The following is a 21,744-nucleotide window of genomic DNA, read 5'->3' on the forward strand; positions in this document are numbered from 1 at the left end:
AAAGTTTCATGCCGAAGAGCTATCGGCGAGTCCAAGCGTAAGTCATCACTTGGTGAGTACAACACTAGGGCAACTCGGAGCAAAGGTGGATCAAGCTCCATCACTATCCTTAATATTTTCTCATAACGTAAAACGCAACTCCTAGGAGATGTATTGCTGTTTGTAAGTTCGGTTCACTTAAACCTTGATATTCCAGGTCTACCTACTCACTGATGAGACCTCAATAAGGGTCGAAACCGGTCTGGGTAGTAACCTCTCCTCATAATGTAAAACAGCAATACATCTCCTAGGAGCTGCGTTTTACATTATGGGAAAATATTAAGGATAGTGACGGAGCTTGCTCCACCTTTGCTCCGAGTTGCCCTAGTGTTGTACTAACCAAGTTATGACTTACGCTTGGACTCGCCGATAGTTCTTCGGCATGAAACTCTTAGATTTCGATGGATTTCGATCTCAGAGTTTCGTACCCGGCTGTAAAATAATACGGGATTTACTATCCCCCTTAACTTAATATAAAGATTAGTCATTGCATTTAATACTAAATTTCAAGATGCTTATTGCAGATGCTCATTATTTATATATATATATCAGCCTGCAAAGTGAGCGATGAATTTGAGTTTTGTTTATGGATTATAAATTTTTACCAACATTCCTGAACAAGATATCAGCAAGTATTTGATAAACACCTGATAATAAATATGTATTCTCTGCTGTTTTTGAATATTATTTATTCAGCTTTTTTTTTTTTTTTTTTTGTAATACATTATATGATTAGAAGTAGCTGACTGAAAGTAGCCTTTGACATGAAAAAAGTTTGAATATCTCTTGTTATTGAATAAGCAGCTTCAAATAGAGTAATATAGGCAGATTTCAAACTGAAAAATGGACTGTATGCAATAAACCCATGCTCTCCATTAGGTATGAGAATTTTTTGAAATTCATGTTATATTAAAAAAAGGTACATGAAATAATAATAAAAAAAAAATAATGAGGAAGAACTGGTTCTTGTTGAAGACTTAAAAGCAGAGTAAATAATTCTAGAATTTTTAAGTGTAGAAAATAAATCAGATTTATGGAGTATCTGAAAAACCGTAACTCTCTTTTGTGTCAACTGTAACCTTGAGAAAGATGCTGACCACATTACCTTTACAAGATCCCCTGACTAACATTGGAAACACAAGGTTTCTTGGCAGTTTAACTGAAAGGAGAAGTGGTCAGCATGATATAGCTGTGACTTAACAGCTTCAGCAGAATGCATTGTGTTGCAGGCTGTTAACCTTTCCTTCTGGCCTACATAGCAAATGCCACAAGAGCAATGAATTTTGTAAACTCCTGATTTTTTCATGAGAGGATGTGGTGATTTTGGCGGATGTAAGAATCTCGAGATGTTATACAGAAGGTTTAGGGAGCTTTGCATGTCCATACATGTAAAAGACATTGGAAAAAGAATGGCATAAATCAGGATTAGCCTTCAATACTACAAGAAACACAGCCACCAAGTAGTTTGGTTAAAAAAAAACCAATGCCATATATATTGATCAAAATTGTTTTAAAAGACAGTTTAAAGAAGCTTCAGAAATGCTCCTTATCTTCACACAATCTAATTAAAAAAAAAAGTTGATTTCTGAATTCTGTATCTTTCTATTTCTGTCCCAGAAATAGAAGAGCTACAGGAAGACCAAAGAGACAATGTGAGGATGAGATTAAAAAGAGGGCTGGAATTCTCAACTGGAATTTCAATGGCATAGAAAAGCTCAAGATAGAAATGAATGGAGAAATTTGAGGGAGGCCTTCGTCTAGCAGTGGACAAAAAAATGATTGATGATGACGATGATCTGCTAAGTACCTGCATGGGGAGGCACACTATCAGAAAGACAAATCCAGATTGATTGTTAACCACCTTATTGGCCATTATGGATCAAATACGCATCCTCATATGCTTCGTATCCATCATATATTTCAATGTAATATCAATGGTATTACAATTTTAATATGCACTTCGCATCCATGAGAACTTTGACATCTATAGACATCTTGGCTGGTAGCATGGTTAAAGGTGGGCACTTACTGTCTTAATTGGTACCTTCTCTGGGTGTAGTGGTGATGGAGTTTTGCTGAAGGTCTCATTACTAAAAATTTAGAAGTCTATAATTTGACTTCTAGATTTTTGGTAATGTGACTCATTTGAATTTGTTTAGGTTTGGAGAATGTTGCAGTGCTGTGATGGATTCCAGAAATAGTCTCTCTGATTTATATCTGCTTCTGTATAAGAGAGGTCCCCTTCCCATTAGATCTGATGATTTGTATCCTTGACATGGTCTGCCCAGAATAGCTGTACTGCAGATGATGGATGTAGTTTCTGTGTTCTTAATCTGTCTGTGTTTTGCGTTCCTACTGGTATGTCTGCATAAACATGGTTAGTATGTTTCTTCCATGCCCATGAAGATGCCTTGGTAACCAAGGCAAAACATTTGTTTAATCATTTTAGTTGATTATTATCTTTAGGAATGTGTTTTCTCCACTAAATGCCAATGCGAGTGATAATCAGTGTCTGAGATCTTCCATGCCACATTAGGGCTTTGTCACCATTATATAAAAAAATGAAGTTTAGTGATATTTTATAAGGTTTAGTTAGAAACTGGTTCAATAACTTCTATAACATGATTTTATTAACATACATTTTTTTTTTTTATTCTCTGTGAAGACAGAGACAAGTGAGTTTAATTATTATGATAAATTTCACAATGAAGCATTAAGTATATTAAGAAAAACTATTCTGCATTGTGTTACTGTAAACAAAGGAGAGAAAGAAATTAATAATTTTAATTATTGCAGCTTTTTTTTTTTCAGTTTTTTTTATATAAGATTGCACAGGATCAATCCTTGATTCCAAAAATGAAAATAAAAATGAAAACTGGCTGCTTTTTATATTGTTAGGGCTCTTTTTTGTTGCCATCATCCACAAAAGGTTATTTGAAAACCTACAGTACATAATAAAACCAATGTATTTTTCTTTATAATTGATGCATAATCAACAATAAAGTAATTATATTGATCAGTCCTATGAAAACCATTGGTCAATATAGTCCTTATGCACATGGAGTACTATTAGAACAAGAAAACCTCTTTGGCTTTATCTTATAAGCTTCAGAATTTAATGACTTAGTAAAAAAAAGAGTTCTGATTCTCTGTTGTTGACAAAATGCAGACTGATGAGTAAATTGGTCTTACAATTTCTAACCCTCCTGTATGGAAATAATCTGTTGTCAAACTAAATGTCTAAATATTTGACTAAATGTCAGAAAAAATATAATTTTTTCTTTGTAGTATATGAAAGCTTCATCTAGTGAAATAAATGCCTTATTACTTACCAAAGTTTATTACTTACATAAATAATAAAACAGTGTATTCTGCTTTATAGTTGAAATAGTGTAGTCTGCTTTCCCTTTTTCATTTCAGAATAAGAAAATCTCTTAACTCTGTACTTTAAAACATAACTGGATGCAGCCAGCAAATATAGTTTACTTTCTTCATCTAGATCTAGAATAGTAAATCTCTCTATAAAATTTTCATTGCAGATATCACAGAGAGACCTTCATATAAGATTAACTGAAGAACAAAATTTTTTCTTTCATCTTTTTCATTTTATTTATTTATTTATTCGTATTGGGTTTCTCCCCGTTCATCCATCATCCTTTAAAAGAAAAAATACACACACTGAGTAAAATTCTTTCATTATATCTTCTTTTACTAATTTGTTCTTTTAGAGAAACTTGTTATAGTTATATTATTTACACAAAAACATGATGCATAGGCAATACTATTTATTTGTTTATAAAGCCACATATTTCTGTCTGAAACTTACAGACCATCTTTGGTGGCCGTGACAATTGATTACAATCAGTAATCAATTCAGTAGATTACAAATGAATATGAATCAATATGATTTCATTTGCTAAATCCCAAATTGCCAGTATCTAGTTACCTACTAATAGGATACCTGTTGTATTCTGTTTTTGCATTCTACGTTATAATCAACTGTCACTGCCACTAAAAATGGTCTAAGTTTCACACCGAAATATCTGGACTTATAAACAAATAAATAGTATTACCTATGCCTTGTGTTTTCTTTCACTAAGTGCACATATTATGACTGTCCTTAAATACTTCAATGAATAGTCGATGTGTATGTGTGTTTCCTTTATTTTCTGTTTGAATTGTTCAAATACTCTGACTATTGTTTACTTTAAAAAATCACTTTTATGGTCCTCTTTTTATTACTTTTTTAGAACTTTTATGACAACTTTATTTTTCTATGTTTAGCTTAAAACTTTTCTTTCTTAAATAAAACTTAGCTGTATACTAAGCCTCAATTTCTCTCTTTTTCTCTTGTTATGAGCACCCATCCTTCAAGATATTTTAATTTCAACTGTTTACTTGTAGTATGTCTATTAGAGAGCCAATAGTGAAGCAAAATCTTGATGCAGGATTAGAACAGATTCTAGGTTTTATATAGTGTTACATAGTGTAAGTTTACTTACACTACATTAAAACATCATCAATTCATACTCACAAGGATATATAGATAAGCAGTTAAATTCATCTGTTTATATATATATATATGTTGTCTTGGTAAAGAAGTGTCTATGTCTATTTCTGATCAAACTGACTTGAGCATTAGTTTCAAAACTTCCATATTTTCAGTGCTAAAAGTCCCAATGCCAAAATATAACTGGTGTCAAAATAAAATTACATTATTTGCTAATGTCACTATTTTACAATACATGTTCTGTGCAAGAAACGAGTCTTGATATTTGTTAGTCTTAATATTTATAAAAATTGACATTTGCACCTCTTACAGCAAGGCACAGATATGTTTTGATACTGAATTATAGAATTTAGAAGAGCAAATGAGATACAAATAATGTATCTCATAAGTTTTTATGACATCAAACTTATTATTTTGTAGTTTTTTTTTTAGCAAATTCCTTGTATATAAATTGGAAATTCTATCATGTTGTACAATTATGTTATTCTGGTTTAAGCCAATAAGAATACTATTTGGTTGGCTTAATCCCAAGGCACATTGCCAGTCCATCCTTGTTCATTCAGTATCTATCCTGTACAATCCCCCCTCGTCGAGGGTACATATCAGGAATTTAATGATGATGATGATATATTGGACTTTTGTAAGACTGCAAAGAAATTTTGTTGAAAAATTTGGAAAAAAATTGGTATGGCCACTTAAATAGAATGGATGAGGAAAGGTTAGCAAAAGGGCGTTTGATCCCAAGATGGCAGGAAAGAGACCAGAGGAAGACCAAGGTCTAGGTGAATTGATTCAGTCAGAGGTGCCTTAGAAGAACAAAATGTTAGATATGACAATATTGGAGTGCTCACAAGTAATAGACTTATTTGGAGGAAAATTGTGGACAGGAGATTAATAATAATGTAAACTTAATCATGTAGTGCTATCATAGTAACCTGAACATTCCTTGGGGATATATATGAGAAAATTGATGCTGATTCTGCTATTGATGCTATCTGTTCATTCTCTAATTTTCCTTAAAACTCTATCTGTAGTTTACAGTCTTTAGTCATTATTTCTCATCTAACTCTCCAATGTATTTGTTAAAATTGAACACTGCATTGTTTATACAGCTAGCTTGTTCATTCGGTCTTTTTTTCCCTGTTCAATACAGATTTGTTGATATGTTGTTGGATTTCTGTAGAAAGCATGATTTAGCAATTATGAACATTTGGTTTAAGAAACATCCAAGAAGATTGTACACATGGAAAGCCCCAGGGGAGGATATAAATAGTAGAAGAAATCAGATTGATTATATTTTGATAAACAAAAGATATAGAAACATTATAAAAGATGTGACAACATATCCAGGAGCAGACTGTGATACAGATCACATATTGTTGTCAACTAAGATAAGGATTAATCTAAAAAAGGTAACTGCAGGGAAATGGAACAAATCATGGAACATGGAGCGGCTGAAGATACCAAGTACGGCGAATGAATTCTCAAAGAAAGTAGAGGAAGAAATGAACGAGAGAAACATACAAGAAAAGGATGATGATGCAAGTGAAAAATGGAAGATTCTGAAGGAAAGCATAATTACTGCTACAGAATTACATTTAGCTAAAAAAGAGGAGGAAAGAGAGAAAAGAAAGAAACCATGGATGACGGAAAATATTTTGAGGAAAATAACACAAAGAAGAACGTTAGTTAATAGTAAAACAGAGGAGAAAAAAAAGCAGTATAAAGACTTGAGTAGGGAGATAAAAAAAGAGAGATAAGAAGGAAAAAGGAAGAGTGGTTAGATAAAATAAGTAAAGATACAACAGCAAAGGCAGAAAGAAAGGACATAAAAGGTGTTTATAAAAACATTAATATGATGATAGGAAGGAGAAAGATGCTAAGGACTGGAGCAATCAAGAATGAAAGAGGTGAAATTCTGATAGAAAAAGAGAAGATATTACAGAGATGGGAAGAATATGTAAGTAAACTTTACGAAGGCAGGGAAAGAGGAGAAAATCAAAGGAAAGAACATAGTGGGCAGAGACTGTGCATCATGAGGGAGGACTTCAAAAGATGAAAGAAGGAAAATCCCCTGGAATAGATGGTATACAGATAGAACTTATAAGGAATATAGGTGAAAAAGGTATGGAAGTGTTATGGCAAATTATTAATGGAATTTATGAAGGACAAGAATTACCAGAGGAGTTTAGACGATCAATTTTTATCCCCATTCCAAAAAAGGCAGGAGTTTTAAACTGTAATAATTTTAGAACGATAAGTCTTATAACTCACACAGCAAAAATTCTGGTGCAAATAATTTTAGAGAGAATTAGGAATAAAATAGAAAAAGAAATGAACAAGGAACAGTTTGGATTCAGAACCAACAGAGGAACTAGAGAGGCTATAACTTGTCTAAGAATTATTGGGGAGAAAACACTAAACCATGGTGGAAAGTTGTTTTTGGGATTTCTAGATTTTGAAAAGGCATTTGATACAGTGAAACATGAAAGGCTTTTTGACATTCTAGAAAATACTGATATTGACTCTTATGATTTGGAAATTTTAAAGAGATTATATTGGTCACAAATATCGTCAATGTGTGTAAATGGAGAGGAAACAGGAGAATTCCCGGTGGAGAGAGGAGTCAGACAAGGATGCAAGTTATCACCATTATTGTTTAACTTTTATAGTGAACAAATGTTTAGAGAGGCACTTGAGGATGTAGAAGAAGGAATAAAAATAAACGGAAGAATCATTAATAACTTAAGATATGCAGATGATGTAGTAGTGATGGCAGAAAGTGAAAATGGGTTACAACAAATTATTCAAAGAATTGAAAACTCTTGTAAAGAGTATGGACTAAGAATTAACACAAAAAAGACCAAGATAATGATAATGGGTAGAAAAATAGGAGATAATGTAAATATAAGATGTGGAGGAAAGATTTTAGAAGAAGTGGAAAGATTTCAATATTTAGGTAGCTGGATCTCAGAGAAAGGAACTTCAGAGTTGGACATTAGAGATAGAATAGGCAAAGCTAAATCGGCATTTATGGAAATGAAGAGAATTTTAATAAACAAGAACACGAAAATAGGCGTTAGAATTGGAATAGTTAAAGCAACAGTTTGGAGTATTGCAAGTTATGGAAGTGAGTCATGGACACTAAGAAAGAGAGATATGGAAAGAATTAATGCATTGGAAATGTGGTGTTATAGAAAGATGGAAAAGATTAGTTATACAGAAAGAATATCAAATCAAGAAGTTTTAAGACGAGTTGGGATGGAAAGAACACTGTTAAAGAATATTATGCAAAGAAAGACTAGATTTGCAGGACATCTGAGAGGTTCTTCGGGACACCTGACAAGAACTGTATTACAAGGGAAAAGTTGAGGGGAAGAGAAGATGTGGAAGACCAACTAGAGAGTGGTTTAATGACATCGTGGAATGGACTGGTTTAAGAATGATGGAAGCAACAGACAGAGAGAAATGGAGAAGAGCTGCTCATCTGCTGCAACCCTCTTGCTAGAGGATGCTACCAGACAACGACGAATACAGATTTATTTAGCTAGTTTACCATTTATGATTTATTCAATCTGTTATCATACTAAAATTCTACTTACATTAGAAAAAATGTGTAATCTTTCTGTAGATTCATTACTGAGAATGCAATTTTAATTTTCCTGCTTATTTCATAGTTTTAATATTTATTGATAATTTATATATCAGATTAGTCAAAGCAATTATTTATTTTGACTAAAGACTCTTGAAGATTTGGAGGAGTTATTTAAGAAGGTAACATCATCTGCATAGAGCAGTGGTCGATATCGACCCCCAGGGTTGATGCACGCGTATAAACATTGTTAGGGGTCGATTGGGGGCCAATAGAAAAATATAAGAATCATTGTACAGGTAATATTTAATTCAGTTAACTTGGATTACCTCCATCCTGAATGGCAACACAATTAAGAGTGAATCGTGGGAACAGTGACATGAATAGGACCTATAAGATGGAGCAAGGTCATGAAAATAGTTACGGAGGCCAATAAAGTAGGCCAAAATGACATATTTACCAATAAACGGATGTCGGTGGTTCCTGTCCAGCTGGCGCGTACATGGTTGAAGCTGGTTTTAGTCATGTTAATTCCATTTTAACAAAACAAAGAAATAAGCTAGATATAGAATTCCATCACGATTTAAGGCTGAAACTTACTAATTTTGAACTCAACATTTCAAATCTTGTCAAGAGTCATGAAGCACACCCTTCACATTGACAACGTTAGTAAGTTGTATACTAAGTTAATAAAAGTCTTATTTTCTTTATTTAAATTAAGGGAATATTAAATCTTACATTATTTCAAAGCTGAATAAGAAACTCAAAGATCGGAATCAAAGAGTTTCATGCCGAATTTGGGATTTAATATCCCCTACATTTAAATAATGTTACATCGCCGAAGTGAAGCCTATTGGCTCTTTTATTTAAATCTTATTTTCACATATATAAGGAAAATTGTATTATTGTTATTTTGTTATCTAAATTAAATTTTATATTTTATATATTATTTATTCCTCCTATCAAATATGTAATGTTAAGAAGGACGTCAAAAACAAAAACGTATCCCTTTGACGTTAAGCCAATATAATAATATATACTATATTATACATACAATAAACGCTGTAACTATAAAATAAACAATCTAAAAACTCACATTAGCATCTTTTTTGTTTGTCCTATTATAATTACTTAATAGTAAAATAGAGGGAGTCGATAAAAAGTCAAGAAACTCGAAAGGGTCGACGGTCAAAGAAGTTTGGCGACCCCTGGCATAGAGTAAAGAATTAAGCTTAATATCTCCAACCTGAATATTGGATTTAATGCTCCTTTGTTAATGATGTGGTTCATGTAGATTATAATAGTGAAGATAAGGCACACTTCTTCCTTGTGCCAAATTTAACACCAGATATTGTACACCCATTCTACTGCAGATTTGAATGAGTTCTGTTGGAACTCATTCACAGTCATAGCACCAACAACAGACTCTGTCAACCTATTCCACTCATTCACTACTCTCGAAGCAAAAAACCTAGCTCTAACACCCTTGCTAATTACACTCTTGCTCAATTTCCATGGATGGCCCCTAGTTCTCCCACCACCAGCCTGTTCTGAAAAATTTCCTCTGAATTAATCTTGTAAAAACCCCTCAGTAATTTGAATGTCCCAGTCATATCACCACTCTTCCACCTATCAACCACTTTCTGTAACCCACAAATCTTCACTCTGTTCTCGTAAGGTTCATTTCATAGACCAGCTACCATCTTGTTCACTCGTCTCTGGATCCTCTCTACTTCCTCCCCATCACCAAGAAATCCTGGAGCTCAGATCTGTGCACAGTAGTCAAGATGGGATCTTATCAAGGCTCGATAAAGAGGAACAATAACCTGCTTGTCTCTGCTCGTCAAAGTATTCTTCAGTAACCAAGTGATCTGATGAGCTGATTTAGCCACTTTTGCTATACGCCCCCCTAAACTTCAACTCCCTATCCACCAACACTCCCAAGTCTCTGGCTTCGTCAATTTCCTGGAGTATGGTTCCACCAATGTGGTATACTGCTGATAATCTTTTCAACCCAAAATGCATAACCTGAAATTCATTCTCCTTAGCCCAGTCTGCCAATCTATCCAAATCATCCTGCAAAATTTTGACACAATGTGTATTCACTATTGCTCTACCCAACTTTGCATCATTGGCAAATAAATTAACAGTTCCTCTCAGATCCTTTCCTATATCATTAATGAACAAATTAAATAGCAGTAGTCCAAGAACAAACCCTGCAGGCACACCACTAGTCACAGGTCTTCTTTTGGACTCTACTCCTGAATAAACTGCTCTCTGATATCTCTATATTAACTACCCTCCTTTCCATCTCAACAACCCTATATTCATTCCCATGCGCTGCAGTTTGCTGATTAGAATTCCATGTGGTATCCTGTCAAAGGCCTTAGCAAAGTCCAGCAGTATCACTGTAATCAACAAACTGCAGCACATGGGAATGAATATAGGGTTGGTGAGATGGAAAGGAGGGTGGTTGATGGAGAGATATCAGAGAGTAGTTTAGTAATGGAAAAACTTCTCCATTATCCTTATCCAATTCAGTCATCACTATATTATAAAACATGAGCAATTTACCTAGGCATGATCTAACTTTCACAAAACCATGCTGCCCCCCCCCCCCTATACAGTATCCCATTTCCATCTATCCATTCCTGTATTTTGCTCTTGCCCAACTTCTCCAATACCTTGACAACGACTCCTGATATACTAATCGGTCATTAATTTGCAACAGCAGTCGTGGTAGAGCCTCCTTTATACAACTGAACTATTTTCCCCTCTTTCTATCCCCTTGGGACTAATCCAGAGCTGAGACTTAAATTAAACAATATGGTCAAGAGCATTGACAATTCCTTTGCCACTTCATGTAAGACTCGAGTTGGTATACCATCCAATTCCACAGAATTCACATTAAGGTTCTGTAATATACTACTCACCTCCATTTCATTCATCTCAATTTCCATATAAGCGATTGGTTCCCTCATTTCTGCAATATCACCACCTGGATGATATAACTCTTGCAAAGTGTTTGCTTAGTAATTCTATTATTTCAACTGATTCAGTTACCTTCCTACCATTGGCATTCCTTAAAATCATTCTGCCATATACATTTTTTCTTTTACTTGCAGCATATTGAACTGTTTGGAATTCTCTTTAGCCTGTGTTGCTAACTTCTTTAATTATTTCAGAACTTATGGTTCATTTTGCTTCCTTTTGTAATCTTGATATAAAGAGATAAGCAAAGTTTTTTTAATGGAGCATCCTTGGATCAGAATGTGTCTTTTGACTGCAGCTTTTTTACATTCAAAAAATTAATGAAAAGATCATATATAGGTGTTATTACTTACCTTTGCAGTATTTTTTGGCAATTAAATTATGAACTTGTAGATGATGATGATGAATGAAGATGAGATTGTAGATGATGTGAATGAAGATGAGATTTTAGATGATGATGAATGAATATGATATTAATGATAAGTTGAATAAAAAGATGGAGCTCCATTGAATCTTAAAATTTAAAATCTGAGATATAAGTAAGTCTAAAGCATAAAAAGGATAGGATACTTATTAAAAGATAGAATGTGGACAAAGAAATTTATTGATGAAATGATGTGCTATCAGTAATAAATACACTATAAATTGTAAAAATTAAAAGCCTAAATGTATTAAGAGATTAAAAATCTAGAACTTAAAAAAACTGTGAAGGATGAAAAAAAAAAAAGACTAATATAAAGACCTCAGAAATCAAAATATAATCATATATGATAAAAGATGAATTCCATTTATGGGGTCGTAAGAACCATTTTGGGAAAGCCTTCAGAAATCCTATCAGAAATATCAGAGATTCTTATTATATTTCCAAGATTTCTTGACTGTTTTTAAGGTAAAAAGCTGGTCTTGATAACCTTTATTTGGTCTGAATACAGCTTGTTCTCCAATTTTCCTTCAACTAATATTCTTAACATTTTCTAAAGTATGCTTGCATAAATCTTTCCTAAAACACTCAATAAAAAAAAATTCTTATTTTATTCTTACATTCTTTTATTTTCCTTTTCATAAGTTATTACAGTCTACTCCAGTCATCTGGGACTCCAACTCATGGACCAAGCCTGCAGTATAGTCATTGTAAAAATTTTATATAGCATATTTCAACATTTCAAGTTTCTGATGCTTTTTTTCTTTTTATTTTGAGTATTGATATGTACTACTGATTGCATGCTTGGATGTCCTCTTCCATTGTTTTATTATTTGTTACTGTCAGATAATTTTTAAAAGTGCTTACTTGAATCATCCAGAATATACCTTGCTTTTAATATCACCTTTATAATCTGATTTTTTTTTTTCTTGGTACTTTTGCTTCTGTTTCTAAGCTTTCTTAGTAGCTTCTCCATTGCCTCCAAGACATGTTGCAGTCTTCATGATGTTTAATTTTCCATATTCTTTCTAAGATTTTTTCACAATTTTTGTTTAACTGCTTTTTACATTTTTTTTAGCAGAGAACTCTTTATATGATTCCTTATTTTTCATTATGGAATGTTTTTTAATTTCTTGTGTCCACCATGGAGTTTTTATTTTCTGTCTTTACATGCAAACTTTAGTATGCTTCCCAGGCACAGTCAATGATTTTTCAAATCTTGCCACTTGGTTGCTATGGGTTGATTCTTATTTTCAAATTCTTTTCTTTTTTTCACTACTGTAATATTGGTATATTTTAGTCATCAGTTCACATCTGAGAGTTGTTCAGCATTGATTCTTTTCAAAACTTTAGTACATATTTGTCTTTTATAAATGGGATATTTATTTTTATCCTGTTCAAAACTTAAATGGTGATAACTTCTATTTCAAATCCCTTAAACATTTTGTATCTTGAACCAATCTGAAAATCTCATTATGAAGGAATGGGATGATTGGACATTAGATCAGAAGTCTCCACTGGTTTTTCTTATCATCTCCTCTCTTGAAAAACCCTCTACCTCTTTCTTACTGGAACTTTCCAATTTTCTTGGGAACCATAGGCACAATTAAATGTTATTTGAAATTGACTCCCATTAAAAAGGTTCATCTTTCTGTTTAATGTTGAATACCATAGTTACTTCTTTCTTTCTCTGAAATTTAGTAGCTCCTGAGTAAATGCTACTAACTGCAACATCACTATTTGAAATTGACTGCCATTCAAGAAGTTTATCTTCATATTTAGTGCTGAATACTGTAGTTACTTTTTCCTTTCCCTGATTCCTAGTGCTTCGATAAATCATCTTGTTCTTGTTATATATATATACTTGTTAGCAGTATATATACATGTGTGTGTGTGTGTGTGTGTGTGTGTGTGTGTGTATACCAGCACCTGGTTTGTTCTTTTTAGTCAGAACACCACCAGTTTTTTGACATGGTACCCTGACTAAAAAGAAATCAGCTGCTGCTCTTTTGCATTCTTTCCTTATTTGCTGTTGATGATTCTTATGTTGATTGCACTATCTTTAGCTGACCTTTCACTTTTTTTTCCCCCTGGTTTCCTAGGAAAACAGCAGGTATAACTGGGTGATGCTGCAGCAAGCATATCTGATTATTTATATTATCACATGCATGCAAGTTGTCAATACAAAATACAGTCTGGTCAGTAAAGTTTTCAAATCATCAGCAAATCCTTGTTTGTTCAGTATCTGTGTGGGTAACCAGTAATAGACACCACAGGAAGGAGATGATTGGACATTAGATCAGAAGTCTCCAATGTTTTTTTATATTCCTTACATGTTATGTCTCCTCACATCATTTAGCTTTGATCCTTAAGCAATCTCTGTTTTGTTTACAACAGCAGAAAGGCTTAATTTTGTTTCATTCTTTCAGTTTACCAGTTCTAATATATACCTCTCACTATAGCAACACTATAATAATAAGCTCATTATAACAAGCTACTGAAAAGTACCAATGAATTCCATATTATTCTAAAGTAAGTTCACTTCAACAGATTGTTCACTTGAACATACTGATCTTGTAGTCCTTATGCATTTGTCATAGCGAAAATAAACTGTACATATGCATATGTATTAAACATTCTTGAAAGATTAAAAGGATGTTTAATTCTTAAAGGATTTATGATCTTTGAATATACATATTATTGAAAGAGTTTCTGAGAAAAATTAGGAGAATCAGATGGCATCAGTGGCAGAATCATAAATCCTTTAAGAATTAAACATCCTTTTAATCTTTCAAGAATGTTTAATACATATGCATATGTACAGTTTATATGCATATGAAAAAGATCCAGAGGAAGACCAAGATCTAGATGTATTGAGTTGAGGAAGCTAGAAGTGCTTAGAAGACTGAATTATGAGATCTGACAATACTAAAGTTTTTAATTTGGAGGAAAATTGTTCATTGGAAGTTAATAATAATGTAAACTTTTCATGTAACTATAAGTGGTATCCTCTACATCAAGTGGTTAAGGGCACATATTAAGAATTTTATGATAATAATGTGACTAGTACTTAATGAAAATTTACCTAATTGCTATCTTATCGATATACCTGCCATTGCTATTCTTGATTTCAGAATGAAAACCTTTTTTTTTTTTTTTTTTTTTGTTTAGTTTAAAACATTTTGTAGATTTACAGGCTAATCTTTTTTTTAAAGATTTAATAAAAACTTTTGGAGTTCAACTTAATATATTGCACAACATATGCTTATACACCCTATTTTTTTTAAAAAAATAGTACTATTGTCTGATATGAAACAGTATAATTTTAAAGTGGATCTTGTTAGAAATTGTATAGCATTAATAGATTAAACTAAAATGAGTATAGTCATTGACTTGTGAAATTTATAGCAAATAGGCCAAAAATAATTTTTTTTTTTTAATTGAAATGCTGTCTTTGTTATTATTATGATAGCATCTTGCTTTTTGGAAGTTCTGTGAATCCTAGTAAAGCTTGATGATAACAAAGAACATTTGATGGTTCTCTCTAAGATAATAAAAATTGATTCTTAAAATTTCATGCAAAGTGTATCAGTCAGTTTTGATGATGCATACCGTGCGGATTGGATTAATCACCCCATCGGAGCATTAATCATGTTCCAAAGAAGCCCAGTTACTTGGTCATAACAAGATATTGAGCCTGACAGGCAAAGGGAAAATGGATATATCAAAAGTACTTAATAGGATTTTTTTTTTATTTCTTTCTCTCTTTTTTTTTTTTTTTTAAATCTCTAATAAGTAAATTATCGAACAAATTTCACTGCTGTGGTAAGAGTTAACCCTTACTATACTGAACACTGTTATAACATACTCACTATGAAAACTGCTGAAAAGTCCTGAAGTGACTATATCAACCTATCCAAAAAACTATAACTGTAACTCCTATATACTATACAATGGTGTATAGGTGTATATCAAATCTACTAGAACAATTATTACTGTAGTCCCTATGAGTTTGCTATAGTGAAAGGCTACTGTAATGGCCATCTTTGTAAGTTTTAAAAGAGGTATACCATGAGTAGACATATCGATACAAATTTAATAATGGAAAAAAAACTCACGTACAAAGATTATTTAATAGTATAATTTTTTTGGAATTGTCAGTTATTGTTTAATTTGAGCTTAATGTACTGAAGATGCCTGTGACACACAGGCGAAAATTATACTATTAAATAATCTTTGTACGTGAGTTTTTTTCCGTTGTTAATTTTGTATCGGCCATCTTTGTGTATACAAGGGGTGACAATTTAAGTCCAAGAACGGATGCGTAGTGTTGCCCATGTAGTGATTTGGTTGGAGTCATGTTAATAATCATCTTTGTACATATCTTAACTAATGTGTGCATAAACCTCAAGCCAATAGAGCCATTTGCTAGTTGGTTATTGCGAAAACAAACTTTGGCATAAAAATGTGTGACCAAAATTTGGGGCAGTGTGTTAACATCAAATTTTGCGTGAAAATTGGCAAAACTGCTACTGAAATGTTGGAGCTGTTGAAAGTGGCATATAGTGTGGATGCTTTGAAAAAGTCAAGTGTCTTTGAGTGGCATAAGAATGACGACCTCAGAAGTGGACAACCCAAAACAAAAATGACAGACGCAAATGTGAACAGAGTGCGTGATGTGGTATGGTTCTGACAGACAATTAAGTGTGCAATTAATGGCTGATGAATTGCAAATGAATCGAGAAACAGTCAGGGTAATTTTAACTGAAGAATTGGGTATGCGAAAGATTTCTGCAAAGTTTGTACCTCAGATCTTGACTGGTGAACAGAAGCAGTGGCAGCTTTAAGTTGCGACTGATCTTTCTGCAAATAAGCAAGTGTTTCAGAAAGTAATTACAGGTGACATCATGGTGCTTCCAGTACGATCCCAAAACAAAATGCCAGAGCATGCAGTGGAATACCTTGAGTTAGCCATGTCTGAAAAAAGCATGCATGTCATGTTTGCAGTTCAAGACCATGCTGGTGTGTTTCTTTGATCACAAGGGAGAGTCCACTATGAATTCATTGAACAGGGACAAACAGTTAACCAGCAATGTTATTTAGAGGTGCTGAAAAGATTATGAGATTCTGTTTGGAGAAAAAGATCTGAATTGTGGTCTGGCAAGTTGATCATCCATCACGACAATGTGCCAAGCCATGGAATGTTCATCGTGAGAGAATTTCTGGCCAAAAAATTTATTACCAAATTAGGTCATCCTGCTTATTTACCTGACTTAGCTCTCTATGATTTTTGGCTGTTTCTAAATTAACGACTGTGTTAAAAGAAGGAAGATTTTCTGACATTGCTGATATCCAGCATAATATGAGAAACTCGAGTATTCTGGGAAAAGAGTTCCAGGCCTGTTTCCAAAAATGGGAACACTATCTAAACTAGTGTACAAATGCACAAGGGGAGTACTTCGAAGGCAACAGTAGCCACTAATGTATAGTTCTGAATGTAGATTCCTGGAATGCACCTATAAGGTCCATTCTGGGAATTAAATTGTTACATCTCATATATATATATGGTACATGCATGAAAGGCCTCAAGATTTATAGCACACTAGTACCATGTGTGGGCAAGAGGAATAGAGTGGTCTATTCACATTTTGCTTGAACAGCTGAGGGTTGTAATCTTTGGGGAAGGCAAAGTAGGGGGAGACTGTTCCAAAGGACAGAAGTAGATGGAATAAAAGAGGAGGCAGTGAAGTTGGTTCAGTGAGTTTTAAGATGGACTGTAAAAGAGTGTTGGTTAGCACTGGCTCTTGTTTTAATAATTTTGGAGGAGAGTGGAGGAATAATAGTGGCAAATTCAGCAGAGCACTGTCCATGAAAGTATCTGTAGAAGAGGCACAAGGTAGAAACCGAACTGTGAACATCAATGAGAGAGGGATTGAAGTGGGTCTGTGAGAGAAGGATCATTAAGTAGCTGGATTTCTCTCTTCTGGATAGAATTGAATAATCTTAGAGAGGATGTTGGTGCACCACACCAAATATGGGAGCAGTATTCCATGGTTGTGTGGATTTGGCTTTGTATAGAGTTAGCAACTGTGAAGGTGGGATGTAGTGGCTTGTGCGAAAAAGTACACTAAGTTTTTGGGTTGCTGCAGAAGCTATAGTTGAAATATGGTTATTCCAGGTAAGATCGGAGAAGCAAGTCAGTCCATGAAGAGAAATCTGATCATGTTTGGATATCTCAATATTGCTGAAGTTAAGGGGGAGGGATGTGAGCTCTTTCTTGTGAGAGATCAGACAGAATTGAGTTTTGGTGGTATTGAAGTTTACAAGGTTGTCCCAGTGGGATATAACTAGGAGATCTGAGTTCAGGTCCCTGGCCATTTTCAATTTTCTTTAACTGCTTATGTATAGTTGTAACCTTTAGTATGGCACAGTATGACCTTTGTTGTTTTTGTGCCAAATAAACTATAAACCAAACCAAACTCTGGCCATGATAGATCTTGAAGATTTTAATACTTGAGCACTAACAGGTTTGTCAAATGAAAAGAAGGAATGGAGTGTATTGTTGTCAGCAAAGCTATGGATAGGATTAGAAGTCTATGAGAATAGGTCATTTATATATAAGAGGAAGAGAATGAATGAAAGAACAGAAGCCTGGAGTACTCTTGCATTGGTGGAGAGATCTGAGGAGAATAAGCTGTCCACTATGACAAATAGTGAGTGACCAGTTGGAAAGTTGGTGATCCAGTGGCAGAAGTGGAGAAGACAGATCATAAGATAGCAGTTTGGTGAGTAGGCCTCTATGCAAATTTCTCTTTGACTTGAGTCCACAGGTGAGTGATGAAAGCAAGAAGATTAGCTGTAGGTCGCAAATGGCAGAATCCATACTGCTGGTCACTGATTAGTTGGTATGTCTCTAGTTGATTCAAGAGTTGGTTGTTGATGACCTTCTCCATAAGTTTTGAGAGAACAGAAGTGAGATGTTGGACGGTAGTTCGTTATTTGACTTTTATCACCTTTCTTTGGGTTGGGCTGGATGTGGACCTGTTTCCATGTTGTTGGGTAGATGCTAGTTGAATAGGATAGATTGAAGAGGCGATCTACTACTACTACTACTTTATAATACAAGATTTAAATAAACCATACCTGTTCTTCTATGCAATAATAAAACCCTTAGTATGAAATAAAGTACAACTTTCAAATAACCCAAAAGGGTAATTGGTAATTAACATTTATTTCATTTCCAGTGCTTTACGGTTGGGCTTTAACAGTTTAGGTGCTTATGCTTCTGTTAACCATTGTCATTTTCATGTCTATTATCTTCAGCATCATTTATATTTGGAAAATGCAGTAAGTATTTATATCATTTAATTATCTTTTATTTAAATTTAATTAGTGGACAGTAGAGAACTGCTTGTGTATTCAATGTTTCATAAGTTTATTAGATTCACTTTGTTACACAATAACTGATTTTGCATAATCACTGCATAAGTAGTTAAACTTATGTTTATCTTCTGTTTTTTTTTTCTTGTATTGATGTGGAAGATGGTGGAGCATCAAGAGTATGAAGGAAAAATTCATAATACTAGTCACAGTATATTAATCTGTGGGTGTAGATTAATAATATATTAATCTTGGTAGCAGATGACTTTCACCACCTTGCTGAACATCCCATTGCCTTTTTTCAATATTGGATCCCTGAACATCATCTCCATTTGAGGGGATATGTCTCCATACAGTATTAAAGGAATTTGCAGGCCAGTCACTAGATAGTACATGGGACTAAAGACTTCGTCTGTCATGAAAATAAGTCAAACTTTTTAGACATTAATGTTTAAGCTAAGAATTAGCAGATTTTAGTTGCATTAAGAATCACTCCCAAAATTTGGATAGGGGTATGCATAAGTGAGTTTGGTCTGTGAATCAAGAGCTTCATAACTTTTTTTAAAAAGAAAATTTTTTTTTCAAAGTGTGACAACTGCTTATATGTAGCTCTTCCAGTAGACTATTATATTATGCTAGTTTGGTGACAAGATCAGGATATGTAAAATCTTGCATGATAAGTTAATTTAGTCAACTTGTCGAACTCAATTTTACAAGGGTGTCAAATCAAAATAATATAGAAAATATGATGTATAAATGTTCCTTGAATGTAAATTAACTACTTTGCGAAATGTATTATACCTGTGTAACTATAGTGTTAAAAATAGAGGAAAGGGATTATGCCTTATTAATATAGTGAGTCAGCAAGAAATATAAAAGAAAAGTTCACAACAACTTGTGCACAAATTAAACACCTAAAGCAAAGACTTTCCGCAAGAGAGAACCTGAGTGATGTCATCATGCCGGAGGGTAATTATGGACACTTCGGTATGTTTAAGGAGGAGAAAAGGGGCTGGCTGGCTTTTGGTCTTTTTTTTTTTTTTGGATGTACGCGAAGAGAAGAGATGAGGCGATGACTAGTAGATCATGGCCGGAGGTTTGGTAGTTCGTATCTTGTGACCCTGATGGTTTATCGACGGTGAGTCTCCCTGAAGTTTTCTGGGTAGTTTCTGAGACACGTCTTCTAATGTGTCCAATGGATAAATATCGAAGGCAAAATCAGAGGTTCTCCAGAACCTTCTAGTGTAGTCAACAGGCAGCTGCCACCAGAGGAAGAAAAAAAGGAAGGAAGTCGTTTGCTACTCAGGTCAAAACAACTGATACGGTATACAGAGTACATAAATGTTCGAGTTAAGGAAGTATCCAGATCAAGGCAAAGATTCAAGATGTCCCAATGGAAATTTTATTCATGGTAAAGGACTGTTTGTAAAGAAAAAGAACTGTGAGTAAGCACATCATATCAATGTTTCCTGGATTGTAGATATGTAAAATTTGTATTTAAATATGTTAAGCAAGGGCTTAACATATCTGTGCTAAATTTTGTGAAATACTGAGTAGAGTGTCAGAGTGGTGTAAACGTGTGTAAGGTAAATTTCTGAAGTTAGCTATGCTGGGAGAAACAGTTATTCCCCACTATTTGTCTAGTACATATCGTATAATACTGTGTAGTGCGGTAGGGTCGCGTGAATGCAGAATGTGTATGTTTTAATTGTGTAATGTATTTTTTGAAGTTAGCTATGCTGGGAGAAACAGTTGGTCCCCATTATTTGTCTAGTTTGTAATCTCAATTTTTTTTGTTAGAATAAAATGCTTTGTTTGAACAACAATTTAATCTGATCATTGCCAATGCACTATCTTAAAAAAATTACGAACTCGTGTGTGTTAATTAAATAATGCCAAGCCTTGCTATGTGGTTAAGAAAATTTTGATTAGATTTTTCCCTTATTCCAATTCTTTAATTTTTCACTCTCTAATACTATGCCTGATTGGCGCAGTTGTAAATCAAATAAAGTTGTGAGGCCAAAGAGTGTGAAAAATTGAATATACCGCAATCGTATAGCTGGCGATAGCTAAAATTAGTCTGCTTTACGTGCAGTAGGAACAAAGGGCAAGAGTAGGAAAAAAAGGGGAACAAAGTTTAAGATAGAGAAGCTTAGTGAACTAAACATATCATAAACAAATTTTTCTTGAAACTGGCATAGTCAATGGAATGATAATATAAAGAGATATACAAGAACAACAAAAGGACAAAAAATAATCAAATAAATAGAGTAAAAGTCAATAGTAATAATCAGTTTAAAATAACATATTTTTACAGATATTTGGTTAACAAAGGAGCTCACTTGTTTTTGGCAGAGGATAAATATATATGCTCTACTTACAATAAGAAGTAGCACTTATTCTCATGTGGATCTATTTTTTTAATTTTAATGAGGTATAGGTAGGATATACCCATGTTGTTTAGAGGAGAAAACATTTCTAGGAATAATAATTAACTTTATTTAGTCATTAAATTATTGATCAATATTTCACCTTGGTCACCAAAGTCAGTTCTGTCTTGTTATTTTTGACCTCATCACAACAAAGTTTGAATGTATTATTTGACGTTTTCTTTAGTATTTTCTTTTGCCTTGCACCCAAAATCTTCTATTCACTAAAGAAACAAACTCTGCATCAAAGCATGCTTTAAAAAAGTAAAACTGAAAATGATGCAGTTTCAAATATGACATGATTTAATTCATTAATGTTTATTAGTGTGGAGTCTCCATAACTTAGTATTGGTAACACCTTTTGGTTGGAAAGACATGGGTT

At 33.6% G+C, this 21,744-nt stretch overlaps 1 protein-coding gene across 1 annotated transcript in view; it reads left to right on the plus strand.

Moving 5' to 3' along the window:
- The window catches only part of LOC150102506 (GDP-D-glucose phosphorylase 1), a 125,037-nt gene that overhangs the window by 72,672 nt on the left and 30,621 nt on the right, over window positions 1-21,744 (plus strand). Inside the window, exon 8 of the mRNA XM_090399607.1 lies at window positions 18,798-18,900. Within this exon, the coding sequence (XP_090255733.1) occupies window positions 18,798-18,900 (103 nt within the window). The remainder of the gene's footprint in view (window positions 1-18,797; window positions 18,901-21,744) is intronic.

Source organism: Typopeltis vanoorti, chromosome 10, assembly GCF_054136105.1.
Source record: "Typopeltis vanoorti isolate ZY-2024b chromosome 10, IOZ_Tvanoo_1.0, whole genome shotgun sequence".
In the NCBI taxonomy this organism is placed as follows: Eukaryota; Metazoa; Arthropoda; class Arachnida; order Uropygi; family Thelyphonidae; genus Typopeltis; species Typopeltis vanoorti.